The sequence below is a fragment of the Trichosurus vulpecula genome, chromosome 3 (genome assembly GCF_011100635.1).
Source record: "Trichosurus vulpecula isolate mTriVul1 chromosome 3, mTriVul1.pri, whole genome shotgun sequence".
In the NCBI taxonomy this organism is placed as follows: domain Eukaryota; kingdom Metazoa; phylum Chordata; class Mammalia; order Diprotodontia; family Phalangeridae; genus Trichosurus; species Trichosurus vulpecula.
Window position 1 is genome coordinate 407,177,136 of NC_050575.1, and position 19,262 is coordinate 407,196,397.

At 40.3% G+C, this 19,262-nt stretch overlaps 2 protein-coding genes across 2 annotated transcripts in view; one reads left to right on the plus strand and one right to left on the minus strand.

Moving 5' to 3' along the window:
* LOC118844120 (zinc finger protein 420-like) overlaps positions 1-19,262 on the plus strand; it is a 444,485-nt gene that overhangs the window by 336,100 nt on the left and 89,123 nt on the right. The gene's annotated exons all lie outside the window — the stretch shown is intronic.
* The window catches only part of LOC118844124 (zinc finger protein 260-like), a 31,352-nt gene that overhangs the window by 10,935 nt on the left and 1,155 nt on the right, over positions 1-19,262 (minus strand). The window contains exons 2-3 of the mRNA XM_036751960.1: positions 16,570-17,559; positions 5,982-5,987 (exon numbers count right to left, since the gene is read on the minus strand). Of these exons, the coding sequence (XP_036607855.1) occupies positions 5,982-5,987; positions 16,570-17,559 (996 nt within the window). The remainder of the gene's footprint in view (positions 1-5,981; positions 5,988-16,569; positions 17,560-19,262) is intronic.

The following is a 19,262-nucleotide window of genomic DNA, read 5'->3' on the forward strand; positions in this document are numbered from 1 at the left end:
ATAAAAAAAAGAATTAGTGAATTAAAGAACAAATCATACAATCGATAATTTCATTAAAGAAAACGACAATGAGAAAATATACCAAAATTTATGGGATGCAGCCAAAGCAATACTTAGGGGAAATAAAAGGAAAGCTTAATAAAATTTAAAGCAGGAAAACCATTGAACTAATAAATAAAACTAGAGGCCAGTTTTATGAAAAAAAAATGTTGATAAACCACTGCTTAATCCAATTTAAGCAAAGAAAGAAGAAAAACAAATTACTAGCATCTAAAATGAAAATGAAGATAAAAGTAAAGCAATTATTAGGAGCTATTTTGCCCAATTATATGCCAATAAATCTAACAATCTAAGTGAAATGGATGAATATTTCCAAAAATATAAATTGTCCTGATTAATAGAAGAAATAGAATGCTTAAATACCCTGAGAAAAAAGAAACTGAATAAGCCATCAATGAGCTCCCTAAGAAAAAAATCTCCAGAAGTAGACGGAATCACAAGTGAATTCTACCAAACACTGAAAGAAAAATTAATTCCAATACCATATAAACTATTTGCAAAAAGAAGTGGAGTCCTACCAAATTCTTTTTATGACACAAATATGGTGCTGATACCTAAAGAAGGAAGACCAAAAACTGAGAAAGAAAATTAGAGACCAATTTCTTTAATGAATACTGATGCAAAAATTTTAAATAAAATACTAGCAAGGGGATTACAGTAATATATCAAAAATATCATAAACTTAATCAAGTAGGATGTAAGCCAGGAATGCAGTGCTGGTTCAATAGTAGGAAGACTAAAAGCATAATTAACAATGGCAGTAACAAAAATAACAAAACCCATTACAATTATTTTAACAGATGCAGAAAAAGCCTCGCACAAAATACAACACTTACTCCCATTAAAAACACAAGAAAGCATAGGAATAGATGAAGCTTTCCTTAAAATGGTAAGTATTATTTCTCCACAACCATCATTGAGCATTCTCTGTGTGGAACATTTTATACCATCTTATATCATTTTTAATTTCAACCAGACCCAGAGCCTGAATTAATGAGTAACTGGAAGAAGATCCAGGGCCTGGGCTTCTTTGTTCTCTAAAGTTTGCTCAGGTAATACCCTTACCTCTGTCAACAAGGCCAGATCAGACTGACCTAAGGACATTCTTTCTCCTGTTAGCCATTAAAGGATGAGACCCTAACCCCAAGAAAGACTACCTCACTTAATATTCTATGGGTATATACTATGTTATGGAATGTTAATGAGACACAGAGACGTTGGGCTGTAGTTTTAACTGACCTTTGTCAACATTCTTTACAACCCTATTCCATTAAGGGAAATCCTTGTCTTGCGGTTAAACGTACATGGGGATCATAAAATTGAGTAACATCCTGAATTGTGATTGTTCTAAAAAATACAAAACCTGTTCATGTTTCTGTACAAGTCAGTCAGACTCTGGCTCAATCCATGATCATGTCTGTCTGCTATGTTTAAAGGGAATGAATGGATAAATAAATAAGTAATATGAATTTTTCTATCACCTAGCTCTGTTGTTTCCTTCAACCAAATATTCAGGTTTAACATCTGTAATGGTGATAAGTGAGCAGCCTTCCCAGGGCAGCAAGATAGTACAGTGAATAGAATGGTAGGCCTGGAGTAAGAAAAACTCACCTTCCTGCGTTCAGATCTGACCTCAGACACTTACTAGCTAGGTGACTCAGTGCAAGTCTCTAAACCCTGTTTGCCTGTTTCCTCATCTGTAAGATTAGCTACAGAAGGAAAGGGAAACTACACCAGTATCTCTAGAAAAAAACCCCAAATGAGGTCACAAAGGCTCATATGCGACTGATAAATGATCGAATAACAACAGAAGCCTTCCCAATAAGATCAGAGGTGAGGCCAGGATAGCCATTATCACTACTATTATTCAAAAATTGAATGAACTGGATAAAATAAGAAATGAGGAAACAAAGCAACGAGGAAACAAAACTATCACTCTTTGCAGATGAGATGATGGTACACTTGTTGAAATAATTAACAACTTCAGCAAAGGATACAAAATAAACTCATATAAATCATCAGCATTTCTATACATTACCAACAAAGTCCAGCCGAAAGAGATAGAGAAATTGCATTTAAAATAACTGTAGACAATATGAAGTACTTGGGAGTCTATCTGCAAAGACAAATGCAGCAAATATCTGAACACAATTAGAAAACACTCTTCACACAATAAAGATCTATGCTATTGGAGAAATGTTAATTGCTCATGGGTAAGCTGAGCCAATATACTAAAAAGGACAATTCTACCTAAATTAATTTACTTATTCAGTGTTATACCAAGCAAATTACCAAAAGATTATTTAATATAACTAAAAAAAATAAAATTCATTTGGAAGAACAAAAGTTCAAGAACTTCAAATGAATTGATGGAAAAAAAGTAAAGAAAGGTGGCTTAGCAGTACCAGATCTCAAACACAAGGCTGAAATCATCAAAACAATCTAGTACTGGCTAAGAAACAGAGTGGTGGATCAATGGAACAGATTATGTACACAATACCTAATAGTAAATGACCATAATTTGAGAAACATAAAGATGCAAGTTTTGGGGACAAGAATTTAACAAAAAGTGCTGGGGAAACTAAAAGGAAATTTGGCAGAAAGTAGGGATAAACCAACATGTCATAGAGCATACCAAAATAAGATGAAAATGGATAAATGATTTATATATAAAGGGTGATACCTAAGGAATTTAAGGGAGCATGGAGTATTTTACCTATCAGAAATATGGATAAGGGAAAAATTTGGGACCAAACAAGAGATAGAGAGCATTAGAAGATACAAAATTGATAACTTTCACTACATCAAATTAAGTTTTTATACAAACAAAATGAATACAGCCAAGATTAGAAAAGCAGGAAATTGGGGGAAAATTTTACAGCAATTTTCTGATAAAGGCCTCACTTCTCAAATATATAGCAAACTGAGTCAAATTTATAAGAATACAAGTCATTCACCCATTGATAGTCAAAGGTGATAATTATTTAATATCAATTTAGTCACTTCAGTAAGGGCCAAAGCCTGAATTAATCAACCAGAGGAAACATTTGGACCCAACAACTTCTTTGTTCTCTGAGTAAACTCAGAGAACACCTCTTCCTATGTCAACAAACCCAGATGAAGCTGACTTAAGAACTTTTTTTCCTCTGTTCACGGCCATTAAGGATGTGACCCTTAACCTGAAATACTATTTTGAATAATGGGACTTTTCCTTATGTCAGTATTTTATGGACATATACTCTGTTATGGTATGTTAATGGTAAAGAAAATAGAGATGTCCTGGATCATAATTTCAATTGACATTTTGTCAACTCTCTTATCTTATTGTATTTACAACCTATCCAATTAAGAAATTCCTCTCTTATCCTGTGATTAAACATACGTGAGATCATAAATTTTGAGTGACACAGACATGGCTGAGTTGTGGCTGTCCTGAAATGCATTTAAGCTTTCTCATTCTTTTGTTCAGACAGTCAGAACTTATGCTCTGGCTCCTTGGACATACAAGTAAGCTAGCTTCGCCAGCTTTAAGGGAATAAACATTGTGAATTTACATATCACCTAGCTTGTTTGCCTCCTTTAACCAAACTTTCAGGTCAATAAAGGATATGAACAGACAGTTTTCAAAAGAAATCAAAATTATCTCTAGTTGTGTGAAAAAAATGCTGAAAGTCACTAATGATTAGAGAAATACAAATTAAAACAACTCAAAGGTACTACTTCACACCTATCAGATTGGCTAACAAACAAAAAAGGAAAACAACAAATGTTGGAGGGGATGTGGAAAAAACAAGACACTAATGCAATGAATTGTGAACTAGTCCAATCATTCTGAAGAATGACTTGGAATTACACTTGAAAGGCTACACTGTAACACTATCCATAATCTTTGACCCATCAATACCACTACTAGGTCTGTATCCCAAAAAGATCAAAGAAAAGGTAAAAAGAACCTATTTGTACAAAAATATTACAGCAGCTCTTTTTGTAGTGGCAAAAAATTGGATACTGAGGGGCTGCCCTCAATTGGGGAATGGCCAAACGAGCTGTGTTATATGATTGTGATGTAATACTACTGTGCTACAAAAAATAAGATACTTTCCCCAAACCTGAGAAGACTTATATGAACTGCTGCAGTGAAGTGACCAGGGACTGGATATTATTGTACACATTAAAAAACAATGCAGCTAAAGTAAGAAGGCAATCAGGAAAATGGTAAGAATTTTTACCTAATAAGTTTTTTAAAAATCAATTTTTATAACAAATTTTCATTCTAATAAAAGCTTCATTTCTCAAATACAGAGAGAACAGAGACAAATTTATAAAAATAAGAGCCATTTCCTAATTGAAAAATGGTCCAATATTCTGAGTAGGCACTTTTCAGAAGGAGAAATCAAAGCTATCAACAGTGATATGAAAAATATGCTCCAAATCACTAATAATTAAAGAAAAGCAAATTAAAACACCTCACGCCTATCAGATTGGCTAGTATGACAAATTATAAATGATAAATGCTGGAAGGAATGTGGAAAAAATAGGGACACTAATGCACTGTTGATGGTGCAGTCAACTGCTTCAAGCATTCTGGAGAATAGTTTGGAACTAAAGCCCAAATATATACCAATTTTTTTCAAGTATGTCTTTTGTCTTGTAATGGCAAAGGATTAGAAATTGAGTGGATTCCCATCAACTAGGGAATGGCTGAATAAGATGCAGTATATGAATCTGATGGAATACTATTGTGTACTAAGGAATGATGATAGGGGTGAGTTCAGAAAAACCTCTAAGAAGATTTGTATGAAGTGAGCGGAACTATGAGAATTCTGTGCACAGTAACAGAAATACTGAAAGGTAGATCAACTGTGAACAACATAGCTACTGCGATGTACAGAATGATGCATGCATGAAATTTCCACAGGACTCATGATGAAAAATGAAGAGAACTCATAAACTGGGAAAGCAGATGAAAGCTAACTTTTAACTTTCTTTTATTTTTATTAATTTTTTTCAACATGGCTTAATATTGAAATGTCTTGCATAATGTCAGATGCGTAATGGTATCATACAACTTGATTCTTGACTTCACGTGTGGGGAAGGAGCTGGATGTGATGAAGTTTAAGGGGTTCAAGGACTGCCCCCCGCAAAGACCAAGAGTACTGGATAGGATCTTCTGGAATGAATTCAGGGACTCAAGCATTCTTTACGTAAAGTTTGTAAAGGTTTATTGTAATGCCAATACAGCAGGCAGCACTCCTTAAGGAACTACCAACTTAACAGCAATGATGCTAAAGCTTATATAGGAAAAGCAGTGGATTATTTGAGATATGCTATTAGGTGATAATACACAACCTGAGTCACAGGTGTCATTCACTAATGGAAACCAGGGGAAGCGTTTTTCAGGAGTATACTTTTGGTCTGTTACCTCTGTAGCAATATAGCTTTGTGAGTTGATGTCTATAATGTGACCTCTGCATTGAATATGATAACTTTGGGAATCAATACACGATAATTCTATGATAACTGTTTTTATGAGAGAGTTTCTTCAGAGGTCAGCTTGTTCTTGTGATGGGTAAAGACAGTTTGTTTTACTGGGGCCCACTCATGAGTAATCGTGGCGAAAAGTAGTTTGTCTTACTGGGGTCCAACCATGAGTTACCTTGGGCTAGGGGGAAAACTGTCAGGCATAGTGTTCTGAAACTAGGGAGAAATGTGATCTTGGAATTGGGGTGCAAGCAGAAGCACCCCATCAGATGGAAAGAAAGAATTTGGAACTCAAAATTTAGAAATGACTGTAAAAACAAGTATATCTAATTTGTTTTGTGGGGGGAGCATAAATAAAAGATCTCTATGGTATCTTTTAGTTCAAAATATATTATTTTTTAATGCCCACAATTTCTAGGGTTATAGCACACAAGAAAACCATATCCTGGTCTTTGCCCTGAGACTGTATTTCAGGAAAGCAGCAGGTGGCACTCACCTGTCCAGGCCTGGCTGTCAGCACAGGAGCCATTCCCTCTTCCTCAAGGCTCCCACCTATTGGGGCAGGGCAGAAGCCACAGAAGGCAGAGCTGGAGAGGAAAGGAGAACCATGAGAATGTGGGGTCGGGCTGTGAGTCTGTCCTGATCAGAGACTAGGGAGTCCTATCACTCCACTGGCGGGGTGGGGGGGGGCGGGTGTTAGATCAGATAGGGGGCAAGGTGCTGGGGGTGGGAGGGGGCCACAAGGAAACAGTCATTTCACGGGGGGGGGGGGGGAGGGGGCAAGGTTTGTGTGTGTCCAGAAACACTTATTTCTCATTTCTCTCCTGGGGGGGGGGGGGGCGCAAAAGGAAACACCCATGTCTGGGGCAGGGCACAAAAAAAGTCATTTCTCTCCAGGAAGGGGTGCAAAAGCAAAGTCATTTCTCTTCTGCGGGGACCACAAGGAAACCCTCTCCTGGGGACAGGGGGCAAATGGAAACCCTCCTTTCGGGGACGGGGCTTCCGCTGCCTGTGGGCCAATGTCTCTCTACAGACAAAACGGGATAGAAGGAGGACCCTCTCGGCAAGACACGGCACGGACTCCCCAGCACTGTGTGTGTGTGTGGGGGGGGGGGTCCTCCTGAAGGAACAGATCGAACCCAGGACTTGGTTCCCTAAGACTCTCCTCGGGGAGAAGGACTGAACCCTGGGGGCTCGGGGCAGCTCTGTCTCCAGCACCCAGATAGCCCCGGGGGAAGAGGTCAGGGCCTGCAGGCAGGAAGGCTCCTCTTCCCAAAACAGAATCCGAACACTCGCTAGCTGGGTGACCCTGGCCAAATCCCTTCACCCTGAGGGCCTCAGTCTCCCCGGCTGGAAAATGGCCTGAAGCAAAGGGCAAACCACTCCAGTATGTCGGCCAAGAGAATCCCAAATGGGGTCCCGGGCAGCGGAAAACCAACTCAGCAACACTGTAGCACAGGGTATGCCGAGGCCATACAGTCCTCCCACACCCACCCCACCGGAAGCCCCCTCAGGGCCCCTCCCACCTCGTGCACTCCCCAACCAGATCCCAGGGCTCCGGCCCCGCCCCAGCCCCCAGCCCGCCTCCGGTCTGGCCCGGCCCGGCTCTCGGGGGCCGCTCACCCGGTTCCGGGTCAATTTAGTGCAGAGAAGGGAAACAGACAACCCTAAGCTTGTAGGTGGGGTAAGGGAGGCGTGGCGGACGTGATGTAAGAGGAACCGCCTATCCCCACGCCCCGGAACTTGGAAAATGCGCGGTGGGTGAGCGATTCCTTCTGGGAATCGTAGTCTGGAGGCCTATGGGTTTCTGCGCATGCCCGGGGCTGAGTGCCCCTGACCCAGGCAGTCCCTCACACCCGAGAAGCAGAAATGCCCTGTTTACCAAAGGCTGCCGAGACCGGCCTGACTGCATGCCGAGTGTCGGAGGAGGCAGAAGACGATGCACAGGCCCACGTGGAGACTTCCGTGGCCCGGGAAACCTCATCGGTAGCCAAACGAGCTGCCCGGTCAGAGCTGCCCAGGGCCAGTGTGGTAGCTCCGGGGAGGACGGACTGCAGGGGAGCCCCAGAGGACCTGTCCCAGGAGATCGGAGCCGCCTCACGGAGCTGGGGGCCCTTGGAACAGGAGCGGAGCAATGGCAGAGCTTTGCCCCAGGACAAGCCGCGAGCCTTGGCCAAGGGAGCATGGGGGAAGTGGGGAAGTGGGAAGTGAAAACTCCCTACAGAAGGTGGTCAGGGAAGATGACCGCAGACCAGTCGTGGCTCTGGACGTGCCCTGTGCGTAGGAGACCAGTTGAGGCTTTGGAGGAAGATCCTTCAGGGGAAGTCAGCCCAGGACAGACAGGAGGCTCTCACAATGAAATTAGAACACTAAGCAAAACGGTCTTTGAGGAGGAAAACCAGAAGTTGTCTGATTGATGCACAGACAACTTGTTTACCAGCCCAGGAGTTTCTTCATGTGCAAGACTGATCACGTTCCATCTTTTGATTTCCCCTGGATTTGCAGACATAGCCCAGGGGAGAGAATAAATGCTTCAAGGACATCTTTTACAAGCCTGAGGAGGAAACAGAGGGACTCCCAGGGGACACTCACAAAATGTTGCTCCTTTACTAGGACCCACTGGAGCACCAGACCACACAAGTCTCTGATCTGACCACTCTAAGTCCTTCTGACTTCTCTGGTACCTAAAGGAACAGGAATGCAAGGGGGAAATAATTCAGCTTCCAGCAAAAGCTGCTCCTGAAGTATGTGGCAATTTCCAGAGACCACTTTGGACATAAGAGGTTTCAGTCTTCAAAAGGAAGCAAAGAAAAAAAAAACCCTCCCATCTCTAACCTGATGAAATATTTATGTCCTCCCTTCCTGTTTCTCTGGGTGGGAGAGCAGCAGAACCCTTAAATATGAAGCTCCTGGCCAAGTCCAAATCTATACTTGGTAATAATGGGGTGCTTGTGCTTAAACCCTAATTCTAAAATCACATTTCCTCTTAGCCTCTGCTGGGGTGCCTGTGCCTGAACTCCAGTTCTAAAAATCACATCTCTCCTTAGCTTCAAAGCATTGGCCTTAGCAGTCTCTCTCCAGTTCAAGGGCAGCATGCCTTAGCAAAACATTTCTCTCTCCTCCTGATACTGTGGCCTGCTACACATATAGAATTCATTAGTTTGGACTCCTTGTGTATTGCTAATTGGCTGTGCGCTGGAACACAACAATATTTACTGCGTACTGGCCTTATTGATATGTATCCTAGACATTGTAAAATGTATACTCCCTTACATTTATCTTGTCTAATAAGACATGTGATGGAATCCACCTGGGTATTTCCAGTCAGCCGTGAACTTTTGGTGACTTCGTGAGATTTCACAATCAAAACCACACCTCCTCCTACCCCCCCCCCACCCAGGTTTTTCCCAGTGAACGCTGGGTAAGACACCTGCACAGTAGATACGAAAAGTGCATGTTCCTTTAAGAACTGACTACCCCTTAACCACTCCCTAATCCCACCCCCAAAAACCTAATTCACAAGTTTCACCCCCAAATCTTGTACTTAAACTTTCTCTGTAGCCCTGTAAGGTTGCAGGTTTGCTAAGAACTCTTGCTGGCTGCAAAGCGTAATAAATCTTTGCCTCCTTGACTTAAAGAATGCTTGGGTCCATGAATTCATTCCAGGCAACCTGGGAACTTTGGTTTAGGATTCCTACATCCCTGGGTTTCTTTTCTCCCTCAACAGTAACAATCTCCTTACTAGTAAGGGAAAACAGATTCTCTATTCCCTTCCAACCACTACTTGGTGGGGGAAAATAATTTAAAACAAATTCATGAACTGATAAAAATCTGCTTATATTCGACAGTAAGAGTCTGGACGGAGGACATACTTAATGACGACTGCTTGGGAGGGCCGACTCGGAGGTCTCTTGGTTTCTCTCTCCCTGACCACTCCAGGGATGCTTGGTGCTGATGTTCAAGTCCATTCTGTCCTCCCACCAATTACTTCCCCCACCACAATTCCCTCTTGTCCACACAGATCCTGGTCTGTGGTAGCAAGCAATGACAAGGAAGTGCAACGGTCCAGAGCTTCTCTATTTGGTCCACCACTGTCATTCCTTTGAATTTATCCTTCCTATTTCTCATTGTTTTGTTTCTTCTGTATGTAATGGTGGTCAACACATTCCACCTTAGGAAGTTTAGACATGTTCTATATCCTAATTACAGCATTTTTAAATTTAACATCTTACAGGTGGAGCCAAGATGGTTTCTGGACAGCAGGGACTTGCATGAACTCCCTCTAGGTCCCTCCAAAAACCGATAAAAAATGGCTCTGAACAAATTCTAGAACTGCAGAACCCACAAAATAGCAGAGGGAAGCAGGGATCCAGCCCAGGACAGCCTGGATGGTTGCTGGGTGAGGTCTATCATGCACAGAACTGGGAGTAGAGGGGAGCGGAACCCAGCGTGGGCGGCAGGAGGACCAACCAGACCAGGAGTGGGGCAGAACAGGCCCTAGCGCCCTGAATCAGTGAGCTGTAGCAGTTACCAGACTTCTCAACCACAAACACCAAAGACAACAGAGAACATTAGTGGGAAAAGCTGCACGGGCAGAGTAAAAAGAATTCACAGCTTGGTCACCACCCAGGGGGGAAGCGGGGCTGGTGCAGCTACAGAACTACAGCTGCAGTTGCTTCCAGGCCCAGGCCCACCTGGTGGGAGGAATTAAATGGCGGATCAGAGCAGGAGTGCAGAGCCAGCTTAAGATCTGAGTCAGGTACAGGTTGGTGGTTCATGGGGAAGGAATAGTGTTGGTGTCACAGAGCGGGCTGTATAGAAATAGCTCTGCAAACAACGGCGCATCCACTCAAGCTTGGAACAAAGTACTCTTTACTCTACAAGCAGTCATACCCCTACAAAAAACTCAAGGGTCAAGCAAGTTGGTTGGGAACTTGGCCAGGCAACGAAAACAGACCCAGATTCATTCTCAAACATTGGAATCTTTCTTTGGTGACAAAGAAGACCAAAACATACAGCCAGAAGAAGTCAACAAAGTCAAAGAGCCTACATCAAAAGCCTCCAAGAAGAACATGAACTGGTCTCAGGCCATGGAAGAGTTCAAAAAGGATGTGGAAAAGCAAGTTAGAGAAGTAGAGGAAAAATTGGGAAGAGAAATGAAAATGAAAAACCATGGAAAACAAGTCAATGACTTGATAAAAAAAAAACCCAAAATACTAAAAAAAATACTGAAAACAACATCTTAAAAAATAGACTAACTCAAATGGCAAAACAGCTCCAAAAAGCCAATGAGAAGAATGCCCTGAAAGGCAGAATTAGCCAAATGGAAAAGGAGGTCCAAAAGACCACTGAAGAAAATATTGCCTTAAAAATTGGATTGAAGCAAGTGAAAGCTAGTGATTTTATGAGAAATCAAGATATTATAAAACAGAAACAAAAGAATGAAAAAATGGAAGACAATGTGAAATATCTCATTGGAAAAACCACTGACCTGGAAAATAGTTCCAAGAGAGAAAATTTAAAAATTATGGGACTACCTGAAAGCCATGATCAAAAAAAGAGCTTAGATACCATCTTTCAAGAAATTATCAAGGAGAACTGCCCTCATATTCTAGAGCCAGAGGGTAAAATAGAAATTGAAAGAATCCACAGATCGCCTCCTCAAAAGGATCCCAAAAAGAAAACTCCTACGAATATTGTTTCCAAATTCCAGAGCTCCCAGGTCAAGAAGCAAATACCGCAAGCAGCCAGAAAGAAACAATTTGAGTATTGCGGAAAAACAATCAGGATAGCACGAGATCTAGCAGCTTCTACATTAAGGGACTGAAGGGAACATGATATTCCGGAGGCCAATGGAGCTAGGATTAAAACCAAGAATCACCTACCCAGCAAAACTGAGTATCATGCTCCAAGGCAAAATATGGATTTTCAATAAAATAGAGGACTTTCAAGCTTTCTCAGTGAAAAGACCAGAGCCTAATAGAAAATGTGACTTTCAAACACAAGAATCAAGAGAAGCATGAAAACATAAACAAGAAAGAGAAATCGCAAGGGACTTACTAAAGTTGAACTGTTTTGTTTACATACCTACATGGAAAGATGATGTGGATGATTCATGAAACCTCAGTATTAGAGTAGCTGAAAGGAATACGCATATATATGTGTGTATATATATGTGTATATATACACATATACATATATGGGTGTGTATGTATGTATATATGTAGGTGTATATATATAGACAGAGGGCACATGGTGAGTTGAACGTGAAGCGATGATATCTAAAAAAATAAAATCAAATTAAGGGATGAGAGAGGAATATATTGAGAGAGGGAGAAAGGGAGCGATAGAGTGGGGTAAATTATCTCGAATAAAAGTGGCCAAGAAAAAGCAGCTCTGTTGGGAGGGAAGAGGGGGCAGGTGAGGGGGAATGAGTAAATCTTGCTTTCATCAGATTTGACCTGAGGAGGGAATACCATACACACTCAATTGGGTATCTTACCCCACAGGAAAGGAAGAAGAAGATAAAAGGGGGAGGGGGGTGATGGAAGGGAGGGCACATAGGGGGAGGAGGTAATCAAAAACAAAGACTTTCGAAAAGGTACAGGGTGAAGGGAGAAAATTGGATACAGGGGGATAGGTTAGGAAGGAGCAAAACATAGTCTTTCACAACATGAGTATTGTGGAACGGTTTTACATAATGATACGCATGTGGCCTATGTTGAATTGCTTGCCTTCTTAGGGAGGGAGGGTGGGAAAGGAAGAGGGGAGAGAATTTGGAACTCAAAGTTTTAAAAACAGATGTTCAAAAACAAAAAAAAAGTTTTTGAATGGAACTAGGAAATAAGATACACAGGCAATGAGGCACAGAAATTTATCTTGCCCTACAAGAGAAGGGAAAAGGATGGGAGGGGAGTGGGGTGACAGGAAGGCTGACTGGGGAACAGGCAACCAGAATATGCGCCATCTTGGAGTGGGGGGAGGGTAGAAATGGGGAGAAAATTTGTAATTCAAACTCTTGTGAAAATCAATGCTGAAAACTAAATATATTAAATAAATAAAATTAAATAAAATAAATAAATCTTTTTAAATCACTCCAAAGAAAGATTTCTGAATTGCTTAACCCCAATGAAGGTGTTCTTTAAGACTTATAATAAAATAAGGAAATAATTATTTATTCAATTAAATATTTTAAATTAAATATTTAATAAATTAAGTATGTCGAGCACAAAAAAAAAATTTAAAATCTTACATTGGCAAGATATTAGGAGATATCATGTTTTCCAGAGCTAAGGCCCAGCAAGCAATGTAAGCTGGAGCTTGAAAAAAAAAATAATCCTTTGTGCTCACCTCTGGCAAAATCCCATAATTGTTGTACTGCTTTGACCAACACTAGGTGTTCTCTGAGCTCAGACAAGCATAGGACAAGCTTGGGCAAGTACCCATGTTCTAGTCAGAAAGCCCTGGTATGAATCAAACTTGTATCATTATTGCTATTAACCCTCATTGTCAGGGCTATACTCACTGCCTAGCTATTGGTACAAGTATTGAGATCTCCTCCCACTGCCTCAGGTCCTCCTATTGGGGCAGGGCCCAAAAATGTCTTTCATTCTCTCCTTGCTGGCAAGCAGTTTCCCTCACTTTGAAATTGAACTTCTGTTAGATTCCTGATTCTCCTGCCTTTAGCCTGCTCAGTTGGGCACCCAGACAACCACAGGTTAGAAGCCAGTTTGGTACAATTGACACTTTTAGCAATTATTTTCCCTTCTCCCTCAATGAACGAAAAAAAAAAAGAAAAGGAAAAATAAAGCTTTCATATCATATATATAGTGGAACAAAATAAATTTCCACAATTATCATACCCAAAAGTCTAAATTTCATTCTGCAGTAAGAGAGGAGTACCAATCTTATCTTCAGTCCTCTTGAATCATGCTCTGCCTGGGATAACAACTTAAACAGGAGCTGTACAACTCTAGGAGGGTAGGTAACCTCTACACAGAACCAGACCAAAACAAACACACAGGCAGTCTTTCTCCTTCCCAACACATTCTCTATACAACTGATAAACTGATATTCCTAAATCATAGATCTGACCATATCATTCTCTTCCAGGGATTCAGCAGCTTTTTTACTGACTCTAGGACAAAATACTCACCCCTTTGTTGAGCCCACTAGAGCTCTTTACAAGCTGATTACAGATGCTTGCCCTGCAGCAGCTGGGAAGGTGCCTCAAAACCATTGAAGAAGGGCTGGAAGAGAGCAGCAGCTCCAGAAACTGAGCCTGTTGGGACACATGGTTGAGAGGACAGAAGTGCTGGAACAATGGGTTTCTAAGTAGTGATGTGTAGATCACTGGCACCTCTGAGAGACAAAAGACCAGGTGAGTCTCTTCCAGGATTGGTCAAGCAGCTGCACAGCCAACTTCTGGCTGTGTGCATTAGTCATTCACCAAACCTTCCATTGCCCCAGAGCTCAAGCTTGATCCCTATTGGATTTTGCACCCATGTGGCTAGAAACGGCAGATTATTGGGGAAAAGAAAGGCAGGCAGAAATCTTAGGCTTTTATGCTCTCTTGCAGAAAGACCCAAGTCTAGGAGTTCAAATCTGGTCCATGTTGCAGATGTTTCCAAATATTTTTAATCATTTAAATAAAAAAAAACTACATATTTTGAACATTCTTTTTGACATTTTGAGTTCCATAATTCTCTTTCCATGCCCTTACCCACCCACTGATAAGGCAATAATTAAACGTGAAATAATACAAAAGTTTTCTATACCAACCATGTATAAAATCAGTAAGAAAAACAAAGAAAATGAAAAAACTATACTTGTTTATATTGAGTTCATCAGTTTCCTCTCTGGGGATACATAGTATGTTTCATCATGAGTCCTTTGTATTGATCTTGATCACAGTAGATAAGTCTTCAATAATTAACGATCATTAAAATCTTGCTGTTGCTGTGTACAATTACCACCTGGTTCTGCTCCCTTCATTCTGTATCAATTCATATGCATTTTCATAGGTTTTTCTGAAACCATACACCTCATGATGTTGCTGTTGTTGTTGTTTAGTGATTCAGTACAGTCCCTGATGCCATTATACGGGTCATCTTAGAGATAATGGAGTGGCTCTGCAATTTCCCTCTCCAGTAGATTAAGGCAAACACAGCTTAAATGACTTGTCCAGGGTCACTGAGCTAACAAGTGGCTGAGGCCCTATTGGAATTCAGATTTTAGTGACCCCAGGCACAGTGCTCTATCCACTGAGCCATTTAGTTACCCATCTTTCATTTCTTACAGCAAAATGGTATTCCATTCCAAACATAAACCACAACTTATCCAGCCATTCCCCAAATGAGAAGCATCCCCTCAATTTCCAATATTTTGGTACCACAAAGAGCTGCTATGAATATTTTTGTACACAGAAGTCCTTTTCTTTCAATTTCTTTGGCATGTATTTCAAGTAGTGTTATAGCTAGGAAAGGGGAATGCATTATTTTATACGCCTGAGGGGACAGTTCTAAAATATTCACCATAATAGGTTGGATCAGGTTTGAACTCTGCATTAGTATCTGTATTTTTCCATATCCCCTCCAGAATCAGTCACTTTCCTTATCTATCCTATCCTTATTATGTCACCCAAACTGATAGGTGTGAGGGGGTATTTCAGAGTTCTTTTCATTTGCATTTCTCTAATCAAAAGTGATTTAGAGCATTTTTTCTTAAGACAATTGTTAGCTTTGATTTCTTCTTCTGAAAATCCCATTTATATCCTTTCACCAGAATCAGAATCCTATTCTACATTTCATATATCACTAGTTAAATGACAAGGCCCACGGCTACCTTAAAAGAGTATTAGCTACTACTGCTGTTTAACAGCACTTCACTGATTTCCTTCACTTAGATATTCAGAACACTGGGCAGAAGCGATACAGCTTCAACATCTGCCACAGGCCCTTTGTAGGCTTTTAAAAGAGTAATATGATTCCAAATCTTCAGAGTTCAGTGGCTACTCTGATAAATATGAGCAGAAGTAACACCAGGAACACAGCTCAGATTATGATACATTCCTTAAACAGTCAACAAGTATTTATCATACATCAGGACCATCTGATGGCCAAGAGGTCATCCATATGCCTCCTGCATGCCACCTGCCCAGGCATCAAACTTGGGCTCTCCCAATACCACTACCCACTCTGTATCCTCTGGCTCTACCACCAAATCCTCTCCATACTAAAAGACCCATGGGAGGAAAACATTAATCTTTCTCCCCTTAGAGGACTCTGAAGATGGGAGGGATATCTCCTTTCTTGGGGGCTAAATTAGGACTCTTAGAACTTCATATAAGAACTCAGAATCATAATCTACACAGCTAGGGGATCCTCCCACATTCCTTACATTCACAAAGCTTTTAGAGTATGAATGCTCTGATAGACATCAGGAGAACATCCTCAGTCAAAATGCTTTCCCACATGCATTACAAAACTCTTAAGGTTTCTCTCCAGAATAGATTCTTTGATACTCAGTAAATTGTGTCCTCAGGCTAAGTCATCCACATTCATTACATTCCTAAGGTCTTTCTCCAGTATCAGTGCTCTGATACTGAGTAAGTTCTAAAATCAGGAGGAAGGTCTGCCCATGTACAGTATATTCATAATTCATTCATTCTCTTCAGGATGAATTCTGTGATGTCCAATAAGTTCCAAGTTATATTTGAAGGCCTTCCCACACTCCTAATATCCAAAATATCTTCCTAGTACGCATTGTCAATGCACAGTAAATTATATCTTAAAACTGAAGGCCTTCCCAAATTCACTACATTCATAAGTTTTCTATCCTGAATGCTCTGATATGCAGTAAATTGTAGTTTCTTCTAAAAGACCTTTCCATATTCATAAGGACCTTAACCTGTATAAATTATCTGACGTTCAATAAAATCCAAGTTGTGATGGTCTTTCCCCCCACCCCTTTATATTCATGAGGAATTTCTCAAGTATGAGTTCTCTGATGGCCATAAAGTTGTGTACTCTGTAAAAAAGTCTTCCCACATTCACGAGATTCATAAGGCCTCTCTCCAGTATGAATTCTCTGATGCTTTTTGAGATTTTCCTTCCTTGGGAAGGCCTTCCCACAGTCAATACATTCATAAGGTTTCTCTCCAGTATGAACTCTCTGATGCACAGTAAGATTTGGCTTCCTGGTAAAGACCTTTCCACACTCACTACATCCATAAGGTTTCTCTCCAGTATGAATTCTCTGATGCACAGTAAGTTGTGTCTTATTCCTGAAGGCCTTCCCACATTCACTACAATCATAAGGTTTCTCTCCAGTATGAATTCCATGATGTACAGTAAGTTGTGTCTTTCTTCTGAAGGCCTTCCCACATTCACTACATTCATAAGGTCTCTCTCCAGTATGAATTCTATGATGCACAGTAAGACGTGGCTTCCTCCTGAAGGTCTTCCCACATACGTTACATTTGTAAGGTTTCTCTCCAGTATGAATTCTCCGATGGACAGTAATATCTGCCTTACTCCTGAAGGCCTTTCCACACTCATGACATTCATAAGGTTTCTGTCCAGTATGAATTATCTGATGCACAGTAAGTTGTGTCTTACTCCTGAAGGCCTTGGAACATTCACTACATTCATAAGGTTTCTCTCCAGTGTGAATTCTCTGATGAAAAATAATATGTGCCTTACTCTTGAAGGCCATCTGGCATTCACTACATTCATAAGGTGTGTCTCCAGTATGAATTCTCTGATGCACAGCAAGACTTGATTTCTTACTGAAGGCCTTCCCACATACATTACATTCATAAGGTTTCTCTCCAGTATGAATTCTCTGATGTAGACGAAGTTCTGATTGGTAGATGAAAGCCTTCCCACACTCTTTACAAGCATAAAGAATCTTTCCAGTATGAATGCTCTGATGCACAGTAAGTTGTGTCTTACTCCTGAAGGCCTTCCCACATTCACTACATTCAAAAGATTTCTTTCCAGTAAATTCTTTGCTCCCTAAAAGAAAGAATAAAGAGCAGATTAACAGTTTCTTTCCTTCCATTTCCTAAGGTTCCTACTTGGTCAAAAGGTTTCAGAGCTATTTTTTTGCCTTCCCACTTGAGAAGACTAGTCTCACCACTCTTTCACTAAGGATCACAGTTAAGCTTATGTGAAAATAAGAAGACCCAAAATTAACACATACATACATTGACCTAGAGTGAAATTACCTGGAAAGATGAACAAGATGAATTTATTTTAATATAAATGGTTGACATTTCAGTGGAATAAGGAAATGAAAGAGTATCCTTAAAAACCAGATGACTGACAGTTTGTAAAAGTAGCCTTAGGGCAGCTAGGTGGCACAGTGGATGGACTAGGATTGGCCTAGAGTCAGGAAGATTAAACTTTCTGACATCATATCAGGACTCAGACACTAGCTGTGAGGCCCTGGGCAGGTCCTTTAACCATTATTTGCCTCACTTTCTATACCTTTTAAGTGACTTAAAGAAGGAAAAGGCAAACTGCTGCATGATTTCTAACAAGAAAACCCCAAATTAGGTCACAAAGACTTGGAGACAACCAAAAAGTGATTGAACAAAAGAAAAAATGTATTCTGAACATCCAAGATGGAAATAGGAAGAGAAAACCCTGAGCAGAAAGTAAAAGAATTGATAAGGTTAGCACAAAGAGACATAGAGTAAATTGCAGAAAGAAAAAAACTTGAGGAAAGGGGGCCATATTGGAGAATTGTTGCCATAAAGAGCTATTAAAAATCCAACATGTCTACTGTGTAAGGAATAGATTACTTCTGTAACACTAGGATCCAATTAGAAAAAAAGGTAAACAATCAAGACAGACAGGTATTATTCATGATGCAAAATATGAATAACTGCCTGAACCAATACTGAAACTCTAGTAATCAAAGAAGTAAAACTCAGAACAATTTGAAGGTATCACCAAATACTCATCAGATAGGAAAAGATACTTTAAAATAACAAATTTTGGAAGTTATGATGAAATAGGTACTTATTTAGCAACTGATGCCATTTTCCTGAAAAGCAACAAAGCAATTTAGGTTTTAGATAAAACGTCATAACTACCGACCCAAAGGTCCCATACATCTTCAAAACGTTACTGAAAGCAAAGACATTTCTCAAAAATATTCACCATAGCCTTTGTGAAATAGAAAAATATTCAAAACCTATAGGTATAATGATGGCATTATGGCTAAACAAATACTATCATAGGAATATATTATTCTGCCTTGATAAACATAATTTCAAAGCATAAAAAAAACAGGGTGACATGTAACATGATAGACTGACAGAAGGAAAATTAGGTTAGGATTAAATATTTTATAAACTAACAGCAACCAAAAAAATAAGCATCAAGCAATAGAGAAGAAAGTATGAGAAGAGGATGCAAAAAGGCATACTGTTAATAGTTTAAATGACTTGCTTACTTTAAGAGGGAGAATGTATTCACGCAACCGAGGCAAGAAAATGCCTGTTTAAGATAAGGTAATCTTCAATAAACAGGACAGAAATACCTACCCCACAATGAGGCAACCACTTGCTTTGAAAATGGAGGTACGTGTGGATAAAGAGATGCATAAAAAAGTAACTTCTTGTGTTAAAAATGACATTTTAAAGTCTCAGCTCTTCTCAACAGGCCTGAGAAGCTTTGATAAGACCATCTCGTTCAACATGTCAAAAGAG